General features: G+C 40.4%; 3 protein-coding genes across 4 annotated transcripts in view; 2 read left to right on the forward strand and 1 right to left on the reverse strand.

The window, feature by feature from the left end:
• The first annotated feature begins 198 nt into the window (after positions 1 to 198).
• On the forward strand, positions 199 to 8,958 carry rnf14 (ring finger protein 14). Of its 2 annotated transcripts, XM_043221399.1 has the most exons (9): positions 199 to 324; positions 2,619 to 2,779; positions 3,563 to 3,693; positions 4,010 to 4,489; positions 4,886 to 5,114; positions 5,186 to 5,266; positions 5,860 to 6,032; positions 6,724 to 6,854; positions 8,447 to 8,958. In XM_043221399.1, exons 2-9 carry the CDS (start codon positions 2,629 to 2,631, stop codon positions 8,505 to 8,507), a joined length of 1,437 nt encoding a protein of 478 aa, XP_043077334.1. In that variant the 5' UTR covers positions 199 to 324; positions 2,619 to 2,628; the 3' UTR covers positions 8,508 to 8,958. The 2 variants fall into 2 exon arrangements, with proteins under 2 accessions (XP_043077334.1, XP_043077335.1); XM_043221400.1 differs by lacking the exon at positions 5,186 to 5,266.
• A 927-nt stretch (positions 8,959 to 9,885) lies between these two features.
• cct6a (chaperonin containing TCP1, subunit 6A (zeta 1)) lies at positions 9,886 to 17,104 on the forward strand. Its single transcript, XM_043221397.1, has 14 exons — positions 9,886 to 10,101; positions 11,197 to 11,260; positions 12,053 to 12,187; positions 12,272 to 12,445; positions 13,031 to 13,134; positions 13,230 to 13,340; positions 13,422 to 13,581; positions 13,684 to 13,766; positions 14,262 to 14,358; positions 14,439 to 14,586; positions 15,163 to 15,296; positions 16,120 to 16,222; positions 16,313 to 16,385; positions 16,804 to 17,104. Exons 1-14 carry the CDS (start codon positions 9,965 to 9,967, stop codon positions 16,874 to 16,876), a joined length of 1,596 nt encoding a protein of 531 aa, XP_043077332.1. The 5' UTR covers positions 9,886 to 9,964; the 3' UTR covers positions 16,877 to 17,104.
• Positions 17,105 to 17,470: 366 nt separating this feature from the next.
• Positions 17,471 to 20,799, reverse strand: part of poglut3 (protein O-glucosyltransferase 3) — a 36,725-nt gene continuing 33,396 nt past the window's right edge. Inside the window, exons 6-8 of the mRNA XM_043221398.1 lie at positions 18,990 to 19,184; positions 18,814 to 18,918; positions 17,471 to 18,537 (exon numbers count right to left, since the gene is read on the reverse strand). Of these exons, the coding sequence (XP_043077333.1) occupies positions 18,397 to 18,537; positions 18,814 to 18,918; positions 18,990 to 19,184 (441 nt within the window). The 3' untranslated portion in view covers positions 17,471 to 18,396. The remainder of the gene's footprint in view (positions 18,538 to 18,813; positions 18,919 to 18,989; positions 19,185 to 20,799) is intronic.

A 20,799-nucleotide genomic window follows, 5' to 3' on the forward strand; every position in this document is an offset into this window, starting at 1 on the left:
AAGGGACGTATGATGACCCGTACTCAGAATCTGTGCTCTGCATATTACTCATTCAACAGCGCATGCTCACACACACACACACACACACACACACACACACACACACACACACACACACACACACACACACACACACACACACACACATATATATGATAGGATAAGATCGTTTTCTCCTCTCCAGAGGGTGGCAGTAAAGCTTCTCTTCGCGCTGACGTCGAATCGTAGAAGAAGACGCCTGTCAAACACAAGCTCCTCCCATCCGGCCTGTTGTGGGTGAGATCGCACTTGTCTACAGTAGAACTGCTTCGGGAATAGAGCAAGGTACGTCTTTTATAAGTTCATATCTTAACGGGTCATTACAAAAGAGAAGAGTTGAGCTAAACAGCCGTTTGGACCGCAGTCTCAGAGTGACGCTAGTTATTAGTTTGACGTTCGCTGGATGTTCTGTTCTGATCTCTAAGGGATCGTGTGAAAAATTCTTTCTCGGTACAAAACGTAAGCCGTGTTTAATCGTTAAATTTGGTACCTTCTTCTAATTGGGACACGGTGTCTATTAAGCGCTATATAACTGTCAGATATGATTTCTGTGGTACGACGTGATTACAAACCATTCTCTGCTTAACGGTTAATTTATTATATGACATAATTTTTTAATAAATATATGCGTACATGTGTGTTTATTTAAATGTATATGATAGGTATACACAGTACACACACATATTATGTAAAGAAAAAAATATTGTAGATGTGATTTATATATTTGACAGCACTTGCAAACTTTAATTTTTAGTAAAAAGTCTGTATGTTTAGTTTTTGGTAGTACAACAACAAATTAACATTTTGGTGATTTATTTTTTCTTAATACTTATCCGATTGCATAAATCAGTGGAAGATAGATAGAAATGGTGTTTCTTTGTAAAGAAATATCAGGTAAACTTTTGATAAGTTATCAGGTAAGTTTTGATTGCTTGAAAATAGCTTGAAAATAGATGCAATTTAAACGATAAGGTGAACAATGCATGTTCCAAAGGAAATGTAGGTAATAAAAAAATACCAGAGACGGACAAAAGTCTTGTGGGGTAATGCTGACCTCATTTTCACTTTCACATGAAAATCAATTACGTTTTAACGCAGTGATTGGACTTTTGAGACGGTCCCTCACGCTACGACGACTTGTTAGAACATTCTTGAGTATAAACGCAGCAGATTTGAGTATGTTCGTTTACTATAGTTGAGTATTGTGTAGAATTACTCCGGTGTTGATATCTTTCGAAGACGGTCACCCTCTAGAACAGAAGGAGAGAGCAAATAAACCGAGAATAACGTGAATCTGACTGCGCTGTTTGACTGCCCGAGGACAGCGGTGTGTTTGTTCGGAAGTATAGCTTTTATGAGTTCTGAACACAAAACTGAAATCTGGAAACTGAATTCTAGAGAATGGAGAGTTGGCGAGTGGTGACGTCAGAGGGGGCGTGTCCGCTTCAAACACGGCGGAAACAATGTTTCAGTCCTCCTCCAATCAAAGACACGCTTTAAACAGGGTCTCTGTAAACATGCTGCGCTTGAAAGAGCGTGTATATGTAGTCTAAGCCATTCATCTTCAGATGAATAAAATGATCACATATTTATTATTATTGCATATCATTATAAAGTTTAAAGTAGGAGTTTTGGTCCCAGCAGACAGGTAGATACAGTTAAAAAGTTCAGTAGATGTAAGGAAGTCCTTAAACAGAGCTGGACACAAACTGACTAATCTATATTTCATCATCAGATTCTAAAAATCAAGCACTTTTAACTCGAGTATATTACATTTTATAATGCTAAAAGTTAGATTACAGAGAGTTTTGGCTTTACACGATTGCATATAATTCACACAATCATTATTCATTTATAAATTCTTCCTAATCCTTTTTTTTCCCACTATAAAAATTCATTATATCAAAATGATATGTGGTGTCTGAGTAATTTCTGGTTTTACTGTATTTCTATTTTAGTGTTAAGGTTGATAAATAATGTACTTTAATAATTAATTCAATTAAAAAAGTTTTTTAGCAACTCACTTGCAGTTCTTACAGTAACACCAGTTTGAGAAACCATAGTTTAATATAATGTTTAATGCATTTCATGATGTTGATAAAAAAATTTGAATTAATTTTTTTTCTTTGTTTTAAATTTGAAACATTCCGTATTGCCATAAAAAAGCAATTTAAATGAAAGTAATCCAAAAGTCGTCACAGCGAGTGACTTCTGTATGTCTGTGGAGCGCAGAAGCTGTCTTAAACAGCCAACAATACACTCGAAATCATCCACTTTCCTCGTCTACCAACAGTCATTAAGATCATGTTTTTAGTACATATATATATCGAATATCATTAGTGATTAGCATTGCTAAGGATTTAATTTGGACAACTTTAAGGGAGATTTTTTTCACCCTCAGATTCCAGGTTTTCTAATAGTATCTCGGCCAGATATTGTCATGTCCTATCAAACATCAATGGGAAGCTTTTATAGGATGTTTAAATCTTTCAAACCCTCTCGACTGGTTTTGTGGCCCGGGTCACAGATCGTGATAATTCTGCACACGTGAGTTTTTACGGGAGTCTTTTAAACCCCAGGAATGTTCCAATGTCAGCCGACCAGGAAGCACAAGAAGACGAGCTGCTTGCTCTAGCGAGTATCTACGATGAAGAGGAGTTTCGTCGAGCCGAGTCGGAGAAGGAGGGCGAGATCCACCTGTGTCTGGAGCTTCCTCCTCACTTCAAGCTGATCGTCGACGGTGAGACGCTTCTCATCAGCCTCACGTCCCCCCGATCACGGCGGGGTAGCTAGGGCAGGTACTTCTTCAGATACTTCAGGAAAGGAATGGAACCCATTACTTTTCTATATATCTCACGGTCAGTGCTCAACACCGACAACCTTCTTCACTTCAGTTAAGGTTATATTCATTTAATTGAGCAGATTATACTGAGGGAAATACAGATTCTAAATGATTAGAAATAGTTTAGCAGCTGTCATACTGTTTTTCAAATCCTTGCCTATCTAGGAAACATTGGTATCTAAAAAAAAACTAAATCTAAAAATCGAAATCAGTTATTAAATAAACATATGTCTTAAACTTCTAACATATTAGTGTCGCATACTTTAGAGCATTCAATGCAATTTATGAAAGATATCAGTGTGTGTGTGTGTGTGTTTTGTGTGTGTGTGTGTGTGTGTGTGTGTGTCTTGTGTGTGTGTCTTGTGTGTGTGTGTGTGTGTGTGTGTGTGTGTGTGTGTGTGTGTGTGTGTGTGTGTGTGTGTGTGTGTTTGTGTGTGTTTTTATATCGTCTTTCTGTCAAACCTATTTTATTGGACTATCCTGCTTCTAAAGTATGCAGAAAACTCACTTAAAGAGTTATTTACAATCATTTTGCCAGAAAACGTTGTTAGATGTTTAAGTAAAAATCTATTGTAATATAACTTTGTTTGTTTTTACATTATTGCATTTGTTGTAATTGCTTTTGAAAGCAGCCTGAAGGGATGTGTCTGAAGGCCCGTGTGTAATGTCTCCTGTGTGCAGGACAGGACTCCACAGAGCATCACGTATCATTTCTACCTCCGCTGGTTCTGAGCTTCGAGTTCCCGGCTGAATACCCTTCAGCTGCGCCGCCGCTTTTCACCATCAGCTCCAAGTGGCTTACAAGAGTCCAGGTGAGTCCTGGAAGATGTTCCTTCACGCTCACTCTCAGATCTCTTCTACTGCAGGAGCTTGCTGTTTTACAGTCCAATCAACAACACATCAATAAAAGTATTTTCCCTGTTATTCATTGAAACCTTTAGTCTAACCTAAGAGTCTAATCTTCACAGACTTTTAGTGTACTTTACTAAATCTATTCCTAGTTTCCTTCCCGTTGTTGTCATTTCAAACCTGTGACGTTCTTCTTCGAATCAAAACAGAGGAGCTCTTTTTTTCAGCGGAGGGTTGCTTAGTTTGTTCAATCTTTGACGTGATCCTGCTCTCCATCAGATCACCGCTCTGTGCCGGAGGCTGGACGAGCTTTGGGAGGAGAACCAGGGCAACGTGGTTCTCTTCACCTGGATGCAGTTCCTCAAGGAAGAGACTCTGGAGTTCCTGGGCATCCAGTCGCCGCTGAAAATCCAGAGCGCCGAGAGCGAGCCGGACGCGGACGCTGCTGCAGAAAAAGGCAAAGCGCAGGGCCTGGACCCGAGAGCCGTGCAGGAGGTGGACGCCGCCTCAGATATCCTCACGCTGCTGCTGGACTTCGACGAGGCTCAGCAGCAGAAGGTGTTCGACGGGAAGGTGTTCTGCTGCGGCATCTGTTATTCGGAGAAGCTGGGATCCGACTCTCTGCTCTTCAAAGAGTGCCGGCATGTTTACTGCAAGGCCTGCGTCAAGGAGTACTTTGAGATCCAGATCAGAGACGGAAAAGTCCAGTGCCTTAACTGCCCTGAGCCAAAGTGCATGTCCATGGCCGCTCCTTCACAGGTATCTCCCGTCTGCTCTTGTGCAATGACCGCTTTTACAACAGCAACAATCTGAGTGAAGCAATGTCCAATCTGTGTTAGGACTATATAATAAAAATATGATTTTTTGATTTTTTGATTGTTTTTCATAGTCAGCAACACAGGGATCCCTTTAAAGGAACTCGCCGCTCGTTTTTCTATTAAGTTGAGTTTTAGCACAGCTTTAGCATAGATCACTGAATTAGACCAGAGGCGTCTCATTTAAAAATGAGTTTTGATATGCTGGATGCCTGCCAAGACCGTCAGGAACCGTGTGAAGTAGCCCAGTTCTGATTAGAGCGCCGTCCGCTGTGAGAATCGAAGCTCAGGATCGTGAACGTGACGTTTTCGACTCTGCCTCTGTCTGCTCGTGTCACAGGTGAAGCTCCTGGTGGGCGAGGACGAGTTTGCGCGCTACGACCGTCTCCTGCTGCAGTCGAGTCTGGACCTGATGGCGGACGTGGTGTACTGTCCTCGTATGAGCTGCTGTATGGCGGTGATGGTGGAGCCCGACTCGACCATGGGCATCTGTCCCGCCTGCAGATACGCCTTCTGCACGCTCTGTAAGAGGAGCTATCACGGCCTCTCTCACTGCATAGCGACCGGCGGTACGCTCACGTTTACTCGTGTTTAAAGCTTGTGTGCGCCTCGTCCCACTTAAGCCTGTGTCTGATATTAGAAGATACGACCCTGGACCACAAAACCAGTCATAACGACCCTGATATGAGGACAGAGAGAAGTTTGGAGTCGCTGAGTGACGGTACACTGCTTCTGAATATTCAGTTTAGATTCATGTAAACGTGATTTATTTATTTATTTTATACCTTAAAATCACTTCAGAAGAAGAACGACGACGACAGCAGCAGTATGGTGTAATATTTACCTGCTTGCTACTTTTCTTTTCTTTCTTCTCATGGCTTTGGAGAACTTGTATCTGTCGCTTTTTGCATAACTCCCGGTCGTCGTCATTGTTTGTAGGAATGAACTGTTTTCACTGAACCTTTAAAGTCTTTCCTCGAGCGATCCTTCAGGTGCAGAAATATCTGGCAGCTCAGCTATATATATATATATATATGAATATATATAGTGACCTGGAGATGTTGTTCTCCGGCCTGACCTCGGCTGAATGAGAAAGAGACCGGGAAGAAAAAACCTGTGTCAAAGAAGGCGGAGCTTGAGAACACGCCCACCTGCTTCTGTATACTGTATATCGTTGGCTATTGCTCCAGATGAAGCCGAAGACGGGTTTTGTGCTCCGGGGTCTCACACTGGACGCTCTGTGAACGTCTTTCTGAAGTACACACACTTTGCTTCCGTCTGGAGAGTTTTAACGGCTGTGTGTTTCTCTAACAGATGAGCTCCGTAGTTTGCGGGATGAGTATATTTCCGCGAGCGAAGAGGGGAAGAAGTTCCTGGAGAAGCGCTTTGGCAGACGGGTGATTCAGAAGGCGGTGGAGGAGTCTTTCAGCACGGACTGGCTGAAGGATAACTGTAAGCAATGCCCCTGCTGTGGCACTAACATACAGGTCAGTGTGCATCTACTGATTCACAGAATACAGGTTTTATATATATATATATGTATGTATGGGCTTCTTCAAGGCAAGTGATGCAAGTTATGACGGGACACAAATTCTGAAATGCCAAACAGGTGGTTTGTTCAATTCCAGCAAAAATGGTATCGTAGGCACGACCCAAGAAATCGGCGATATAGATGCATTTTCTGAAAAGCATGTTAAGAAATGCATGTAGATCCGACGGAGTGCCTCAAAGGAAAAATCTAGGGTAGAAGGAAATAAAATGTAAAAGCAGGGATCCTTTATCTGAGTTAAGCCTGAGAACGCTATAGTTTTGCGAGGAAATGCAAAAGATGGAAAAAAAGCCCCATGACGCTTAAGGGGCTCCGTAACCTTTAAAGTTAAAAGGTTAAAAAAACAGCCTTTTCCCCCAGATCTTTTGACCTGTAGGTCATTACTGAATGTAGCTGGTAAATTTGCACCGCGTCCAATTTTAGGTCAACATATACTTAATTTCTCAAGTCAAAAATGAAAAACTGTAAATCAGGGCAGTTTTTGGTCCAGTAATTAAGTGGAGAAGCACCGGTCACTGATATAGTAAACGTTATCACATGCATCTATTCATTCCATTTGTACCTGACAAAAACTCTCCATGAAACAAGCTTCTGCCATCTCCAGTCTCTTTGTGAATGTGTTTGTGCAGAAGGTGCACGGCTGTAATAAGATGACCTGCTCGTCGTGTCAGAAGTATTTCTGCTGGATCTGTCTGGGAGCTCTGAGCAGAGTAAACCCTTACAGTCACTTCAACAACCCCAGCTCACCCTGCTACAACCAGTGAGTGTGTGTGTGTGTGTTCGGTGTGTGTTGTGTGTGTGTTCGGTGTGTGTGTGTGTGTTGTGTGTGTGTGTGTGTTCGGTGTGTGTGTGTGTGTGTTGTGTGTGTGTGTTCGGTGTGTGTGTGTTGTGTGTGTGTGTGTGTGTGTGTGTGTGTTCGGTGTGTGTGTGTGTGTGTGTGTTCGGTGAGTGAGTGTGTGTGTGTTCGGTGAGTGAGTGTGTGTGTGTTCGTGTGTGTGTGTGTGTGTGAGTGAGTGAGTGTGTGTGTGTTGTGTGTTGTGTGTGTGTGTGTGTGTGTGTTCGGTGTGTGTGTTCGGTGTTTGTGTTCGGTGTTTGTGTTCGGTGTTTGTGTTCGGTGTTTGTGTTTGGTGTGTGTGTTGTGTGTGTGTGTGTTGTGTGTGTGTGTGTGTGTGTGTGTGTGTGTGTGTGTGTGTGTGTGTGTGTGTGTGTGTGTGTGTGTGTGTGTGTGTGTGTGTGTGTGTGTGTGTGTGTGTGTGTGTGTGTGTGTGTGTGTGTGTGTGTGTTCGGTGTGTGTGTGTGTGTGTGTGTGTGTGTGTGTGTGTGTGTGTGTGTGTGTGTGTGTGTGTGTGTGTTCAGTGTGTGTTTTTGAATACTACGATTTTTTTTGTTTATTAAAGAAGTCTCTTCTGCTCACCAAAGTAAAATAACTTTTTTTTCTTTTTTTTTCAGTTTATTTTAAAATGTAATTTATTCCAAAGCTGAAATTTTATCATCATTACTCCAGTCCCATGGTCCTTCAGAAGTCATTCTAATATTCTGAGCATTATAACATTTATTAATAATAATAATATTGAAAACAGCAGAGTAGATTTTGTTCTGTGGTAATAATCAGAAATCAAAAAGCAATATTTAAACAGTTGAGGGCATTTTTTCCAGGATTCTTTTTGTATAAAGACCTAAAGAGCTGCATTTATCACTATACAAATTAAAAGCTCAGTAAAATGTTTTTTGCGAAAGAAATTATGAAAATTAATATTTTTATTTTGCAAGGATGCTTTAAATTGAAATCAAAGGTGATGATATATAAGTTCTTAATGTTATTTCAGATAAACGTTGATCTTTCTATTCGTCAAAGAATCCTGTGCTCAACTGTTCTGATTATTAGCAATATTTAGAAATGTTTCTCGAGCAGGAAGTCAGTATATTATTCTGATTTCTGAAGGTCATGTGACTCTGAAGACTGGAGGAATGATGCTGAAATAAATCACACTTTAACACACATTCACAGAGAAAACGGTTATTCTAAATAATAAATATATTTTACAATATTACTGCTTTTGATGTGTTTTGGTGGCTTGGCGAGCAGAAGAGACTTGACTAGTAGCATAGGCCTGTGTTTTCTGTATGACTGATGATTGGCATTAATGCAGCACATTCAATTCCATCTTTTATATAAAAGAAACAGTAAGAGGTTAAATATGGTGAAGGTGTACAGTATCCCCGTATCACACAGGTGGGAATATGCTAATGCAAATGATATGCAGAGTGAAACTAGTGCTGTGATTTTCTGTGTGTGCAAGATGAAGATCCCTGGTCTATATCTCTGAAGGCTTCGTTTCTTTTCTGCTCTAGATTGTTTCAAGGAATGGCGATGGAGGATGAAGAAGGCTTTGGGAGTGATGAAGAGAACTAATCCACTATGAATGAAATGCTATCAGGACATTATCCAGGCAGGGTTTTCGTGCACATCGAAGCGGACGCTCAGGTCCAGAGCATCAAGCGTCTCTCCATTGGATTAACCTGCCTTTTTTAGCTAAATGTTTTTTTATTTGCAGTTTCACACAATCCAGATGCCACTTGACGATGCTTCTCTCGTGCATCCAATCGTCCGTTCAGATTGTTTTATTTAAAGATTGTAAGCGTTTTCACTGAGAAGTGCATCCATGCAGACCTACAGATTATATCCTATATCTTTTAGTTGATAAATCTGCTTCCTTTGCTGGAATTGTCTTTTAATAATATTCATTGTTTATGTTAGCTGTCCTCAATGTTAATAATGTACATTCAATCTTTTGGACACATGTTGTATGATTGAGAAATGCAGGATGGATCTGGCTGCAAAATAAATGTTAAATGAGTTCTTGTGCATGTCTTTGGGTGGGTTTTGTGTCTTGTGTGGGGCGTAGCTAACACTAATACTGCTGACAGGAAGTAACAATAAGTAATAATCAGTAACTAGTATTTTTAGTAACTGCAGCCCAGCACCAGTGGACTGACAATAAAAATGTTTCATGTTTAAGAGCCTTTAAAAACAACTACTTATGATGAAAATTAACCATGTTTTTATTGTAGTGAAGTGTAGTTTTTGGTATAATGATTGCCAATTTTACAACCATTTTTACCATGCATAGTTTAACTACTGTTTGTTTGTTTGTTTTGTTTTGGTTTAATTTGTAGTAAAACCGTTGTTAATTATGCTGGTGATGTAGTGACCCCTGCTTTCAGACTAGTCTTAAGCCTAGTCCTAGACTCAAATATAAACCTGCGCTGACTGATCTTAAAACATGCCTTAAGATGAACACCAGCAACATTTATTTCTAAAGCATGTTTGTAAAAATTACTCCTAATTAAACTATGATGCAATGCATTACAATATTGCGTTACTCCTTAAATAATTACGTTACTTTGAATGAAAATTGATGCATTGCGTTACTTTTAACACCAGCAGAGCTTTATTGTTTGTTTTTTATTATAAGTTCTGTCTATATCGAATGTAAAAGCGCTTTCACACCAAACAAACACATCTTCAGCGTTTAAAAACACTGAAGCACACGTTAGTCTATCTAAAGTCGTGTTTCTTTACGTGATTCCAGACAGACTGATGATGATCATATCTGTGCAGTAAACTAAACTGTTATTACAATTAATGGTAAAAAAAAATGATGAAACGCATGAACAAATGATCCTTTTTGGTGTGATTTGGTGTCGAAGGCGTGGCTGCGCGGAGACGCGTCACGTGGTTGGGCGGGGGCTGCGTCACGTGGTTGGGCGGCGCCGCGAGCGCTCGGAGGAAGCTTCTGGAAGCGCGCGCGCGTGCGAGCCTCTCTTCCGGTAGACTCCGCGTGAAACTGCGCTCCGGTTCCCAGCAGCATGTCGGCGGTGAAAGCGCTTAACCCGAAGGCGGAGGTGGCCAGGGCTCACGCGGCTCTGGCGGTGAACATCAGCGCGGCTCGGGGCCTCCAGGACGTGCTGAGGAGTAACCTGGGACCCAAAGGAACGATGAAGATGTGAGTCGAGGCTCCTAGCCGCTTTGTTAGCACGTGTTAGCCAGCGCTAACCGGCGAGGAGCTGCTAGCATGTGCTCAGGAGATTACTGCGAAACGATCTAATATCGTGTTATACAGTGCTCAGAAAGACGTCTGAGAAAAGAAAGTGTAGGTTGGAGACTCTTAAAGACTCGCCGGTGTTCAAGTGATAGTTAGCATCGCAGCTATCAACTGACTCATCATGACCACGAACCTGCATTCAGATGTCCTGCAGACACTTTTACATGCTCTGCTGGAAGTGGATTAATAACGTTTATTATTGATGTTATTTAGCAATTTAATTATCATTAAATGTCTCAATTAATAATTTTCCCCCTAGAATGCATGATCCAAATACTGCAGACACACTCTAAGCCCAGCCCTGACCGTACAGTAAACATGGAGTTCATGAATATTAGTCAGTACTTTAATATATAACGGATAACTAGTTATAGGACAATTAATAGGTGTCCTTTTTACTGTCGTTAAAATAATTGATAATGCACAGTGTTTAATATAAAAGTAAAAAAAAATCATGTGTAATATAACTTTTTTGTTTGCTTGTTTTAATTGTATTTGTTGTATTTTGGCATTAAACTAATATGATTCTGACCTGGCGTTCAATGGAATATACTATTACTAAACACACGCACAAATATAGCACACTAAATTATAATTGTATATATGCATTACAGAAGACAGCATGTTTTTGGGGCCTTTTTTGTGTTGTTAAAAATGGCTGTAGTGATTTGGAACAAATAAAAAAAATAAATTTAATTACATCTGTAAAGTGTTTTTGTTTCTTGCATACTGCACAGCCTAGAAAAGAACCTTTATTTGCACTTTTCTGTGGATAACATTTAGGCACACTTTGCAGCTCTTTCTTTTGGTTCAGGCCTTCATCTGTGTCATGCGACGCAGTTCTTCAGTGTTTTTAACAGTAGATGTTTGTCAGACGAGGCACAGATCAGTAACGCTGATGCATTGAAGTTACGTGTGTTTTTAGAGTTTTACAGTGACTTCAAAGACTCTTTTTATTTGTAAATGAATGTGAAAGCTCACTTGTTCTTCTCACAGGCTTGTGTCCGGAGCCGGAGACATCAAGCTCACCAAAGATGGGAACGTTCTGCTGCACGAGATGGTAAGAGCTGTACTTCCTGTTAATGGGAGCAATCACTTGTGGCATTTAGCCCATACTGTATAGAGACATGAGTCTGGGTGTAGAGGCTTCTTCAGATACCAGACTGACCAGATCTAGGTTTAGTGGCGTTTGAGCAACATCTAAATCAGGGCATGATGGAGTGAGGCGCTCATGTGAAGGCAGTGAGAAGCTTTATGGGGTGTGGCTTGAATTGGAGAAGATATCGATCCAATCTGACATCTTTAAGTTTGATTCCTTCAATCAGAAGAAGATTCAATTAAGGCTCCACACAAAAATGAAATGTTAATTTACTCTCCTCCAAACCCTTAAAACCTGAAACCCAAATGAAAATAGTTACATCTGGCAACCTTCTGTCACAAAAAGAGTAGTTTTGTCTGGTGCTCCTCACTTCAGAAAACTGAGCAGTTACTTTCAGCGACAGCGAGGATTGCTTAAAGCATTGAATCAAGAATAAAAATGGTTAAAGGAATAGTGGTGTGATTTAAAGATGATTTTCTCAATATTTATGTTTTCAAGTGGTCCAAAAACGTTCCTAGCAATGCTTGTTACTAATCAACAATTAAGTTGAGATTTACGATAGAAAATATTTTCATGAAATACAATCTTTTGCTTTATATCGTAGTGAAAAAAAATTATAATTTTGACCCATACAGTGTATTGCATAGCTGATGACCTCTTAGCAAACAAGCATCTAATTTTGTTCACACGTGAATTTTGACTTGATCAGTAAAACTGTGGCACTCCTTCACCGCTCTTCTGTTCTGTCTTCAGCAAATCCAGCACCCCACTGCCTCACTGATTGCCAAGGTGGCCACGGCCCAGGATGACATCACCGGAGACGGCACGACCTCTAACGTGCTGATCATCGGAGAGCTCCTGAAGCAGGCGGACCTCTACGTCTCCGAGGTTTCCCGCGCTCCCTGAGTTTCTGTCTCTTCATGACTTCATGCTTTCTCTCTTGGGTTGAGTGCCGTGGTCGTCTGTGTGCAGGGTCTTCACCCTCGGGTGATCGCCGAGGGCTTCGAGGCTGCGAAGGACAAGGCTCTGGAGGTGCTGGAGGAGGTGAAGGTGGTGAAGGAGATGGACCGAGAGACTCTCATCAACGTCGCCCGGACGTCCCTCAGGACCAAGGTCCACGTGGAGTTGGCTGATTTACTAACAGAGGTGAGAAACGCCGTTTTTGACGAGCCGTATTAAAATGAGTTAGTCTTAACCAGCTGTGATCGGTGCATTGGCTTTAAAGGGGTCATGAAGTGCTCTTAGTAGTTTACTGTACAATAAAAGCACTGCAAGTCGCACCTAAAGTTAGGGATGTTTTCAACTCTAAATGATGTCTAACATTAGCTACTAAATTCTCAGGTTTTACTCACTAGTGTGTGAGCTGGAAGCTTAGCACAGACTTTCACTTGCTGCATGCTGACGGTATTCTTTGTTGTTTTCCTGTTAAAATGTTCCTTTGGATTTCTTCGGCTTTTTAAGAGTTGCTGGGTTCTCTGGTTGGGGGCGGGACTAGTGCGCAAACGACAGTCTCATTGGCTGGCACTGACGTCCCTTTGCCTTTCTAGGGGTATATGACTGGATGTTTCTCTTGAACATAACAGCTCTCCTCTAGCGAACTTGTGCATTTTTGTAAGAAAATGATCCATGTTTCGTATGTAATAAACACTTTGCTGACCGTTGTATACAGAAGCGTTGACCGTTGTGATTGTTTTGGCCCGTAACTCACTGATAAGCCTCGTTTTTCCTCAGGCTGTGGTGGATGCTGTTCTGGCCATCAGGAAACCCAACGAGCCCATCGACCTCTACATGGTGGAGATCATGGAGATGAAGCACAAAACCGACAGCGATACACAGTAAGATCTTCCTCTCTCCAAAGTGAATCTTTTCAAACCTTCCTTGGACCATTAAACCGGAGTCACGTGCTGAAGTTACTGTGTTTCATGCTTAGACTGATCAGAGGGCTGGTCTTGGATCACGGAGCCAGACATCCAGACATGAGGAAGAGGGTGGAAGACTCTTTCATTCTCACCTGCAACGTTTCCTTGGAATACGAGAAAACGTAGGCGTCTCTGATGTTGGTGTTTGTTTAGGGTAGGTCGCTGCGTGGGTCTGTGGTCATTCTCGCCGTGTTTCTCCACAGAGAAGTGAACTCTGGGTTCTTCTACAAGAGCGCAGACGAGAGAGACAAGCTGGTGAAGGCGGAGAGGAAGTTCATCGAAGATCGGGTGATGAAAATAATCGAGCTGAAGAATAAAGTGTGTGCTGATAATAAGAAGGGCTTTGTGGTCATCAACCAGAAGGTTAGTTCTGAACTCTTTTCACCATTTAAGGCAAACCACTGTCTTTTGGCTCTTTGGCTTGTTAGATCGCTTGCTTGAAGCCGAATGTTTTCTTGTGTTCAGGGCATCGATCCGTTCTCTCTGGACGCTCTGGCTAAAGAAGGCATCGTGGCGCTGCGTCGAGCAAAGAGACGAAACATGGAGAGGTACTGTGACCAAACCACTCTTTAATTGACCTGTTTGGTTCTAAAACGAATATTGTGCTGTTTTTGAGTGCAGACGTGTGTGTGTGTGTGTGTGTGTGTGTACTTGATTTGATCTTCTGCATTTTCTAATCCATAGCTAGCATATTGTGTGCAATGACCTTTAAATCTTCACTTTTCATTTTAAAATAATTCTAAGAATACTGTTACAAACAAGTGCTTTTACCTTTCTCCACCAGTATTTTATTTTACTTTTTTTTTTATTAACCAGAATTTATAATTCTCTTAAATCATGGCCCTCAGAATATTTTAATCTGTGATTGTCAAAGGAGAGGAGCAGCTCTGTTCATTTAAAAAATATATATATTTCAGCTTCATGCATGTTTGAAAATTTGCCAATTTCTGGATGGTTTTGATTCACATGATGTTTGCGTGTTCGTGTAGTACAGAATGGCCTAAAGTGTAAGATCTCCTGAAAGCGTGTTGTTTTCCCGCCAGGCTGACTCTGGCCTGTGGTGGCGTAGCTATGAACTCGGTGGACGATCTGACCCCGGAGTGTCTGGGTCACGCCGGACTCGTGTATGAACACACACTGGTGAGCGCTGGACTCTTATTACGAGCTCTCAGGACTCTCTCAGTGTTGGTTCGCAGTCATTTATCTTCCTTTCTCGTTAGGGAGAGGAGAAATACACGTTCATCGAGGAGTGTGGAAACCCTCGCTCTGTGACGCTGCTGGTGAAGGGACCCAACAAACACACCCTGACTCAGATCAAAGACGCCGTGAGAGACGGACTCAGAGCCGTCAAGAACGCCATCGAAGACGGTAGGGACACGAACACACTGAGGATCTGTGCTTGTTAGTTACACTGAACTCTATTGGTATCAAACAGAACTTGCTTTTGGGAAACACACCCCTGGATGGTTCTTGACTCCGCCCACTGGTGGGTGCTGGGCTGGTGGCTCCGACCACTGACATTCAGTTGTTCCGGGGTGCTTTCCCAAAAGCACCGTAAGCCAACAATATTGTTAGCAGCGTATTTTAATGATTTGGTGTTTAGATAATTTAGCTTTGTGTTTTTAGAAGCATAGCTTCCTGTAAGACACGTGGGCTAAAATAAATGTGCTTTTAGTATCTTATATAATTTGACTGTTTAATAGGACTGGGCAATATATGTCATTCGATCTAAATATCTCAAGATGTATAGATGCGCATGTGGTCAGTAAAGCCTGTTCTTTAGTTAGCGGTAGCATATACACCTGAAGGAGATTTACCGCTAATCAAAGAACCGCCTTTATTGGTTGAATACTGTAAGATGTCAGGTCTGATCAGTAGTCACTTAAAGACGTGTGTACAGGTTAATTTGGTTTAATTCGTGTGCTGCTGGTGTGCGTCTCTCAGAGTCGGTGGTGGCGGGGGCCGGAGCGTTCGAGGTGGCCGTCGCTGATGCTCTGGTTAAACACAAGCCCAAAGTGAAGGGCCGAGCCCAGCTGGGTGTGCAGGCGTTCGCTGACGCCCTCCTCATCATCCCTAAGGTACCGTCAGACTGATCCTCTCTAAATGTGTGTCGTGAGGAAGTCATGACTGATTTGTAGCTTAAGTGCAACGATTGTTATAAAGTTTAAAAAAAACTGAACTTATACTAAATATAAAAGTAATGGTTTTCAACGGCGTTGTGATATTGAATGGCTAAAATTGAGGGGAAAGTGCGTTCAATCATAGTACTGCATTAAAATACTGGTCGTTTTTAATATGAGGGTAAAAAAAGACACCATTAAACACCTTTAAACTCTCCATCTCATTTCACATTGAACCTCCAAATTTATTGGAGATGTGTGAATGTTGATTAGTTAATTTTACAGCTGAATATGCCTTTAATTGTTTTTGTAATTTTATACAAAGATCGGGCCCCTTTTAATAAATTTCAGTTTCTTAATCTGGCCTTCAAATGAAACTAATTAAATAGCTCTCATATTCACACAGAAATTTAAAGATATTCACTGCAACCCATTTTAATAAACTACTAATAGTCAACTTAATGTTTTTTTTGAATGTTTAGTCAAAAACATAAAATTTAAGGCATAAAACTGTAATTTTAAAACTATAAAATAAAAAACACAACACAGAATTTCTAGAAAAATAAAACATTTCACAGGGCCCTATAATGTTAAAAATGGTCAGATGTATTGATGTTAGTTGATTTTTAATTAGGCCTACTTTAAAATTTTATTAAACCATTAAAAAAACACAATTCACACGAAACTTTGTAAACAACAATGCAGGTTTTAACAGGTCCTCCGTGTGACTGGACAAGCTTCTTGTGTGAAGGTGTCTCGAGTGACTTTCTCTTTCTTCAAGGTTCTGGCTCAGAACTCCGGCTACGATCCTCAGGAGACTCTGGTGAAGCTGCAGAGTGAATTCAAAGAGAGCGGAGCGCTGGTGGGAGTAGATCTGAGCACAGGCACGTGACCAGAGAGCAGGGTTTCAAGGGCTTTCAGTGTCAGAAGACGGCGTCTGTAATCAGTGTGTGTGTGTGTGTGTGTGCGTGCAGGTGAGCCCATGATAGCCGGAGAGGCCGGGGTCTGGGATAACTACAGTGTGAAGAAACAGCTGCTTCATTCCTGGTGAGTTCCAGCGGATCACACTCCTTACAGTCTTCTGAGAACTTTTTTTTAAATTGTATACTAATTTAAAAGCAATTTTTTGATAGTGGCCAAAAATCTTTTAGCTTTCTCCTGAGGCCCGAAGAGGCGCAGTATTACTGAATCACGTTAGATCAAAGCAGTGAAGTTAATTCTACAGGGTTTCTAATCCTTTATACACCTAAGAGCATCATGAGATGCAGTGGGATGGGAGAAGTCTGGAGGTGCTGCATAACTCTCCAAAAGCATCGACTGTGTAATGAAGCCTGTTAGGAATATTATATTTTTTAATTTGTCAATATTTGAAAATGCATTCTTGTGTTAGGACAAGGTTGAACTTAGTTTGGTCTCCTTCAGATGTTTACTGTAGTGTTCCTGATTGTGAATGTCTGCTCCGCAGCACGGTCATCGCCAGTAACATCCTCCTGGTGGATGAGATCATGAGAGCCGGCATGTCTTCACTCAAAGGCTGAGTGTAGAGAAGAAGGACTCGAGACTTCACCCCATGCTGTTGTCCTTGTATTTATGAGCTCTGAAGCGTGTCTCCTGCAGTCAGCTGGTTTATGTTAGTTGTGTTACAGAAGCACTGAATTGCAATACACACTTTTCTTTGTACCCATTAATGTTTTTGGTGTTCTTGAATACATCTGTTAGTGCATCAGGTCACTAAAATACTCCTGATTTTGATCCATCTGCACGAATCATCTTGTTTGCGGTTTTTTTCTCTAAATTTAGTTTCTGGTTCTTAAAGTTTCGGGTCTGCTCTACTCCACTCCTTTAAAACTAATAGAAATGTCAGGCTCAGGTGTTTTTAATCTGATGTTGTCTAGCTGATACTTGGTTTGGAGGTGATCATCTCTTCTCCACCGTGTGGCCTTTTCTTCTCTTGGTGACTGGAAAATGAAATGGCTGGCTTTATTTAATGCACAGCACTCGATTGCAATTGAAAAACATTATAGTGTTCATTATAGAATAGAGACAGATTTACTTTTTTATGGAAGTGTACTTTTTACCTGGAGAAGGGGTGCATTCCTATTAGGATATAAACTCAAAGGGCCAAACAGGACTTTAATTTGTACGCAAGATACACACTCATAGAAGACTTTATTTCTCGTAAACATATTACATCTGACGGCACCCACATTCACATGAAGAAGAAGCTTATCCTCATCAGGTTCAGTAGAGTTTCGGCAAATGTTAAACTGTTTTTTTTTTAATGCATATATAAAAACAAAAGTATACTCTGAGCACAGTTTTTCCAAATGGCAGTTTACAATTTTTTTTGCACACGGCATACATTCATACAAAACCAGCACATGGTAAAACACTGTAGTTATGTGTTCCCTTGAGATCAAAGGAACTGGTCTCTGGAAACATCACGTGAACAAATAATGCTTGACTTCATTTAAAGCATTAGAAAGTAAAAACTCAGTTTCATGTGCCAAATGATAATCAGTACGCATAAATAGGTGACCCTGGAGCACTACACCAGATTTTTAAAAGCTGAATAAATAATCTCTCCCTTGATGAATGGTTTATTAGGATCAGACAATCTCTGTTATACAGCTATTAGAAAATTTTAAAGTTTGAGGATGTAAAAATCACCATTTTTGTCAAAATTAGGTTCTTAATGCATATTACTAATCAAAAATGAAATTGATGCATTTATGGCAGGAAATTTACAAAATACCGTCATGGAACATGATCTTTACTTGATATCCTAATGATTTCGGCAAAAAAGGATCATTCTAACCCATACAGCATACTGTTATCTATTTCTACAGATAGATCTGTGCTCCAGGAACACACAAAAGAAAGTGAAGAAAAAAACTCCACTACGTGAAGTAAACGAACAAGAATCTGAAATCAGGTGCAAAGTGTAAAAAAGGAAGTAAACGTGAGGAAAAGAGAGGGATTAATGCACAATTATCTGTTAGGCCTTCGCTGTCCTCCCATCTTTAACGGCGATGGTGAATGAGTTTGTCTGGTGGGCTCAGAGCTCGCTCTTCCGCTGGGCTTGGAGCTCGTCTGGAGACGGCTGGCAGTCGCACCGGGCGCTCGGGTCAGACGGCTGAGGAACCAGCTCCATGTCTGGATGAACCGTGGGCTTCGTGCTCTGACGAGCGGCGTACGTCTGTCAAACACAGCACAGGAAACAACGTCATCCGCTCATCGGCACAGGTGTGTTTGTTTGGGTCAAAACTATTTATAAAACTCTTAAGACAAAAATCATTAAGATCAAGCCACATGAATACATTTAGTAAATTTACTATTACAAATAAAACTATTTTCATTAGTAATATGCATTGCTAAGAATTAATTTAAACAACTTTAAAAGATTCTCTATATTTAGATTTTCAAATAGTTCTTCCAGAGTATCATAAACCAATATATATATATATATTCAGACCTGAAGCACGCTGTAGTAATAGCAGTAGAGTCTGTGAGGCTGAAGCAGATCTCTGACCAGCGACTGTCCACTCTTCGCTATGGCCTCTGCCTTCGTGTCGTTCTTCTGCATGAACATATGAGCAGGAGTTAGACGAGTAACAGACGAGTACGATGCGAGGCGGTCAGTGTTTGTACCTGAGCCCATCGGATCTTCTGGAGGAGGTTGGACAGGTCTCTCTTCACAGGGATGTAGTGCACTCCTGCTTTCAGATGCGTGTAAAAGTGTTCGTAGTACGGAGAGTCCTGCTTGAAGACCAAGCTGTCCCCCAGCATCAGGTACGGAAACCTGTAGGCCGCCACCGTCCCGTCCACGTTCACCTGGTATTTGTACTAGAAGACAAGACGACATTCACTTCAGTTCACACGTGTGGATCATTCAGAGAATAACACTCTGTTGAGAATCAAGTGGGTGTAAACATTTGAACCGGGCCATTTTTATAACTTATGACTATATGTAAAGATCTTTCATATGACGTGTCTTATTCAGATCATACATACGTATACACACATACATACATACATACGTATACACACACACATACATACACATGTATACACACATACATACAAACATACACACATACATACGTATGCAAACATACATACATACATACATGCACACATACATACGTATACATACATACATACATACATACATACATACATACATACATACATACGTATGCACACATACATACATACATACATATGTATGCACACATACATACATACATACATACATATGTATGCACACATACATACATACATACATACATACACATGCACACATACATACATACATACATACGTATGCACACATACATACATACATACATACGTATGCACACATACATACATACATACATACGTATACACACACACATACATCCATATGTATACACACACGCATACATCCATACACACATGTATACACACATACATACATACATACATACATATGCACACATATATACATACATATATACACATATATACATACATATGCACACATATTTACATACATATGTATACACACACACACATATGTATACACACACACACATATGTATACACACACACATACGTACATACATGTGTATACACACATACGTACATACATGTGTATACACACATACGTACATACATGTGTATACACACATACATACATATGTATACACAATCAATCAATCAATCATTTTTATTTATATAGCGCTTTTAACAACACAGGTTGCATCAAAGCACTGTACAGTATAATGAAGAAGAGTACAATGACAGGGATGCATAATGACGAGAGTGACCAATTTCTTATTAAATGCAGAGACGGTGTCTGTAATCAATTCGACGTTAAATCACTAGAAGTTAAGTGTATACACACATACATGTGTATACACACATACATACATATATACATACATACATACATACATATGTATGCACACATACATACATACATATGTATGCACACATACATACATATGTATGCACACATACATACATACATACATACATACACACATACATACATACATATGCACACATACATACATACATACACATGTATGCACACATACATACATACATACATACATATATACATACATATATACATACATACATACATATGTATGCACACATACATACATACATACATACATACACATATATATATACATATATATGCATACATACATATACACACATATGTATACATACATATATACATACACATACATACATACATACATGCACACATACACATGCATGCATACATATACATACATACATATACATACATATACATACACATACATACATATGTATACACATACACATATACATACATACATACATACATATGCATACATACATACATACATATGTATGCACACATACATACATACATATGTATGCACACATACATACATACATATGTGCATACATATAT

The sequence above is a fragment of the Puntigrus tetrazona genome, chromosome 21 (assembly GCF_018831695.1).
Source record: "Puntigrus tetrazona isolate hp1 chromosome 21, ASM1883169v1, whole genome shotgun sequence".
Classification (NCBI taxonomy): Eukaryota; Metazoa; Chordata; class Actinopteri; order Cypriniformes; family Cyprinidae; genus Puntigrus; species Puntigrus tetrazona.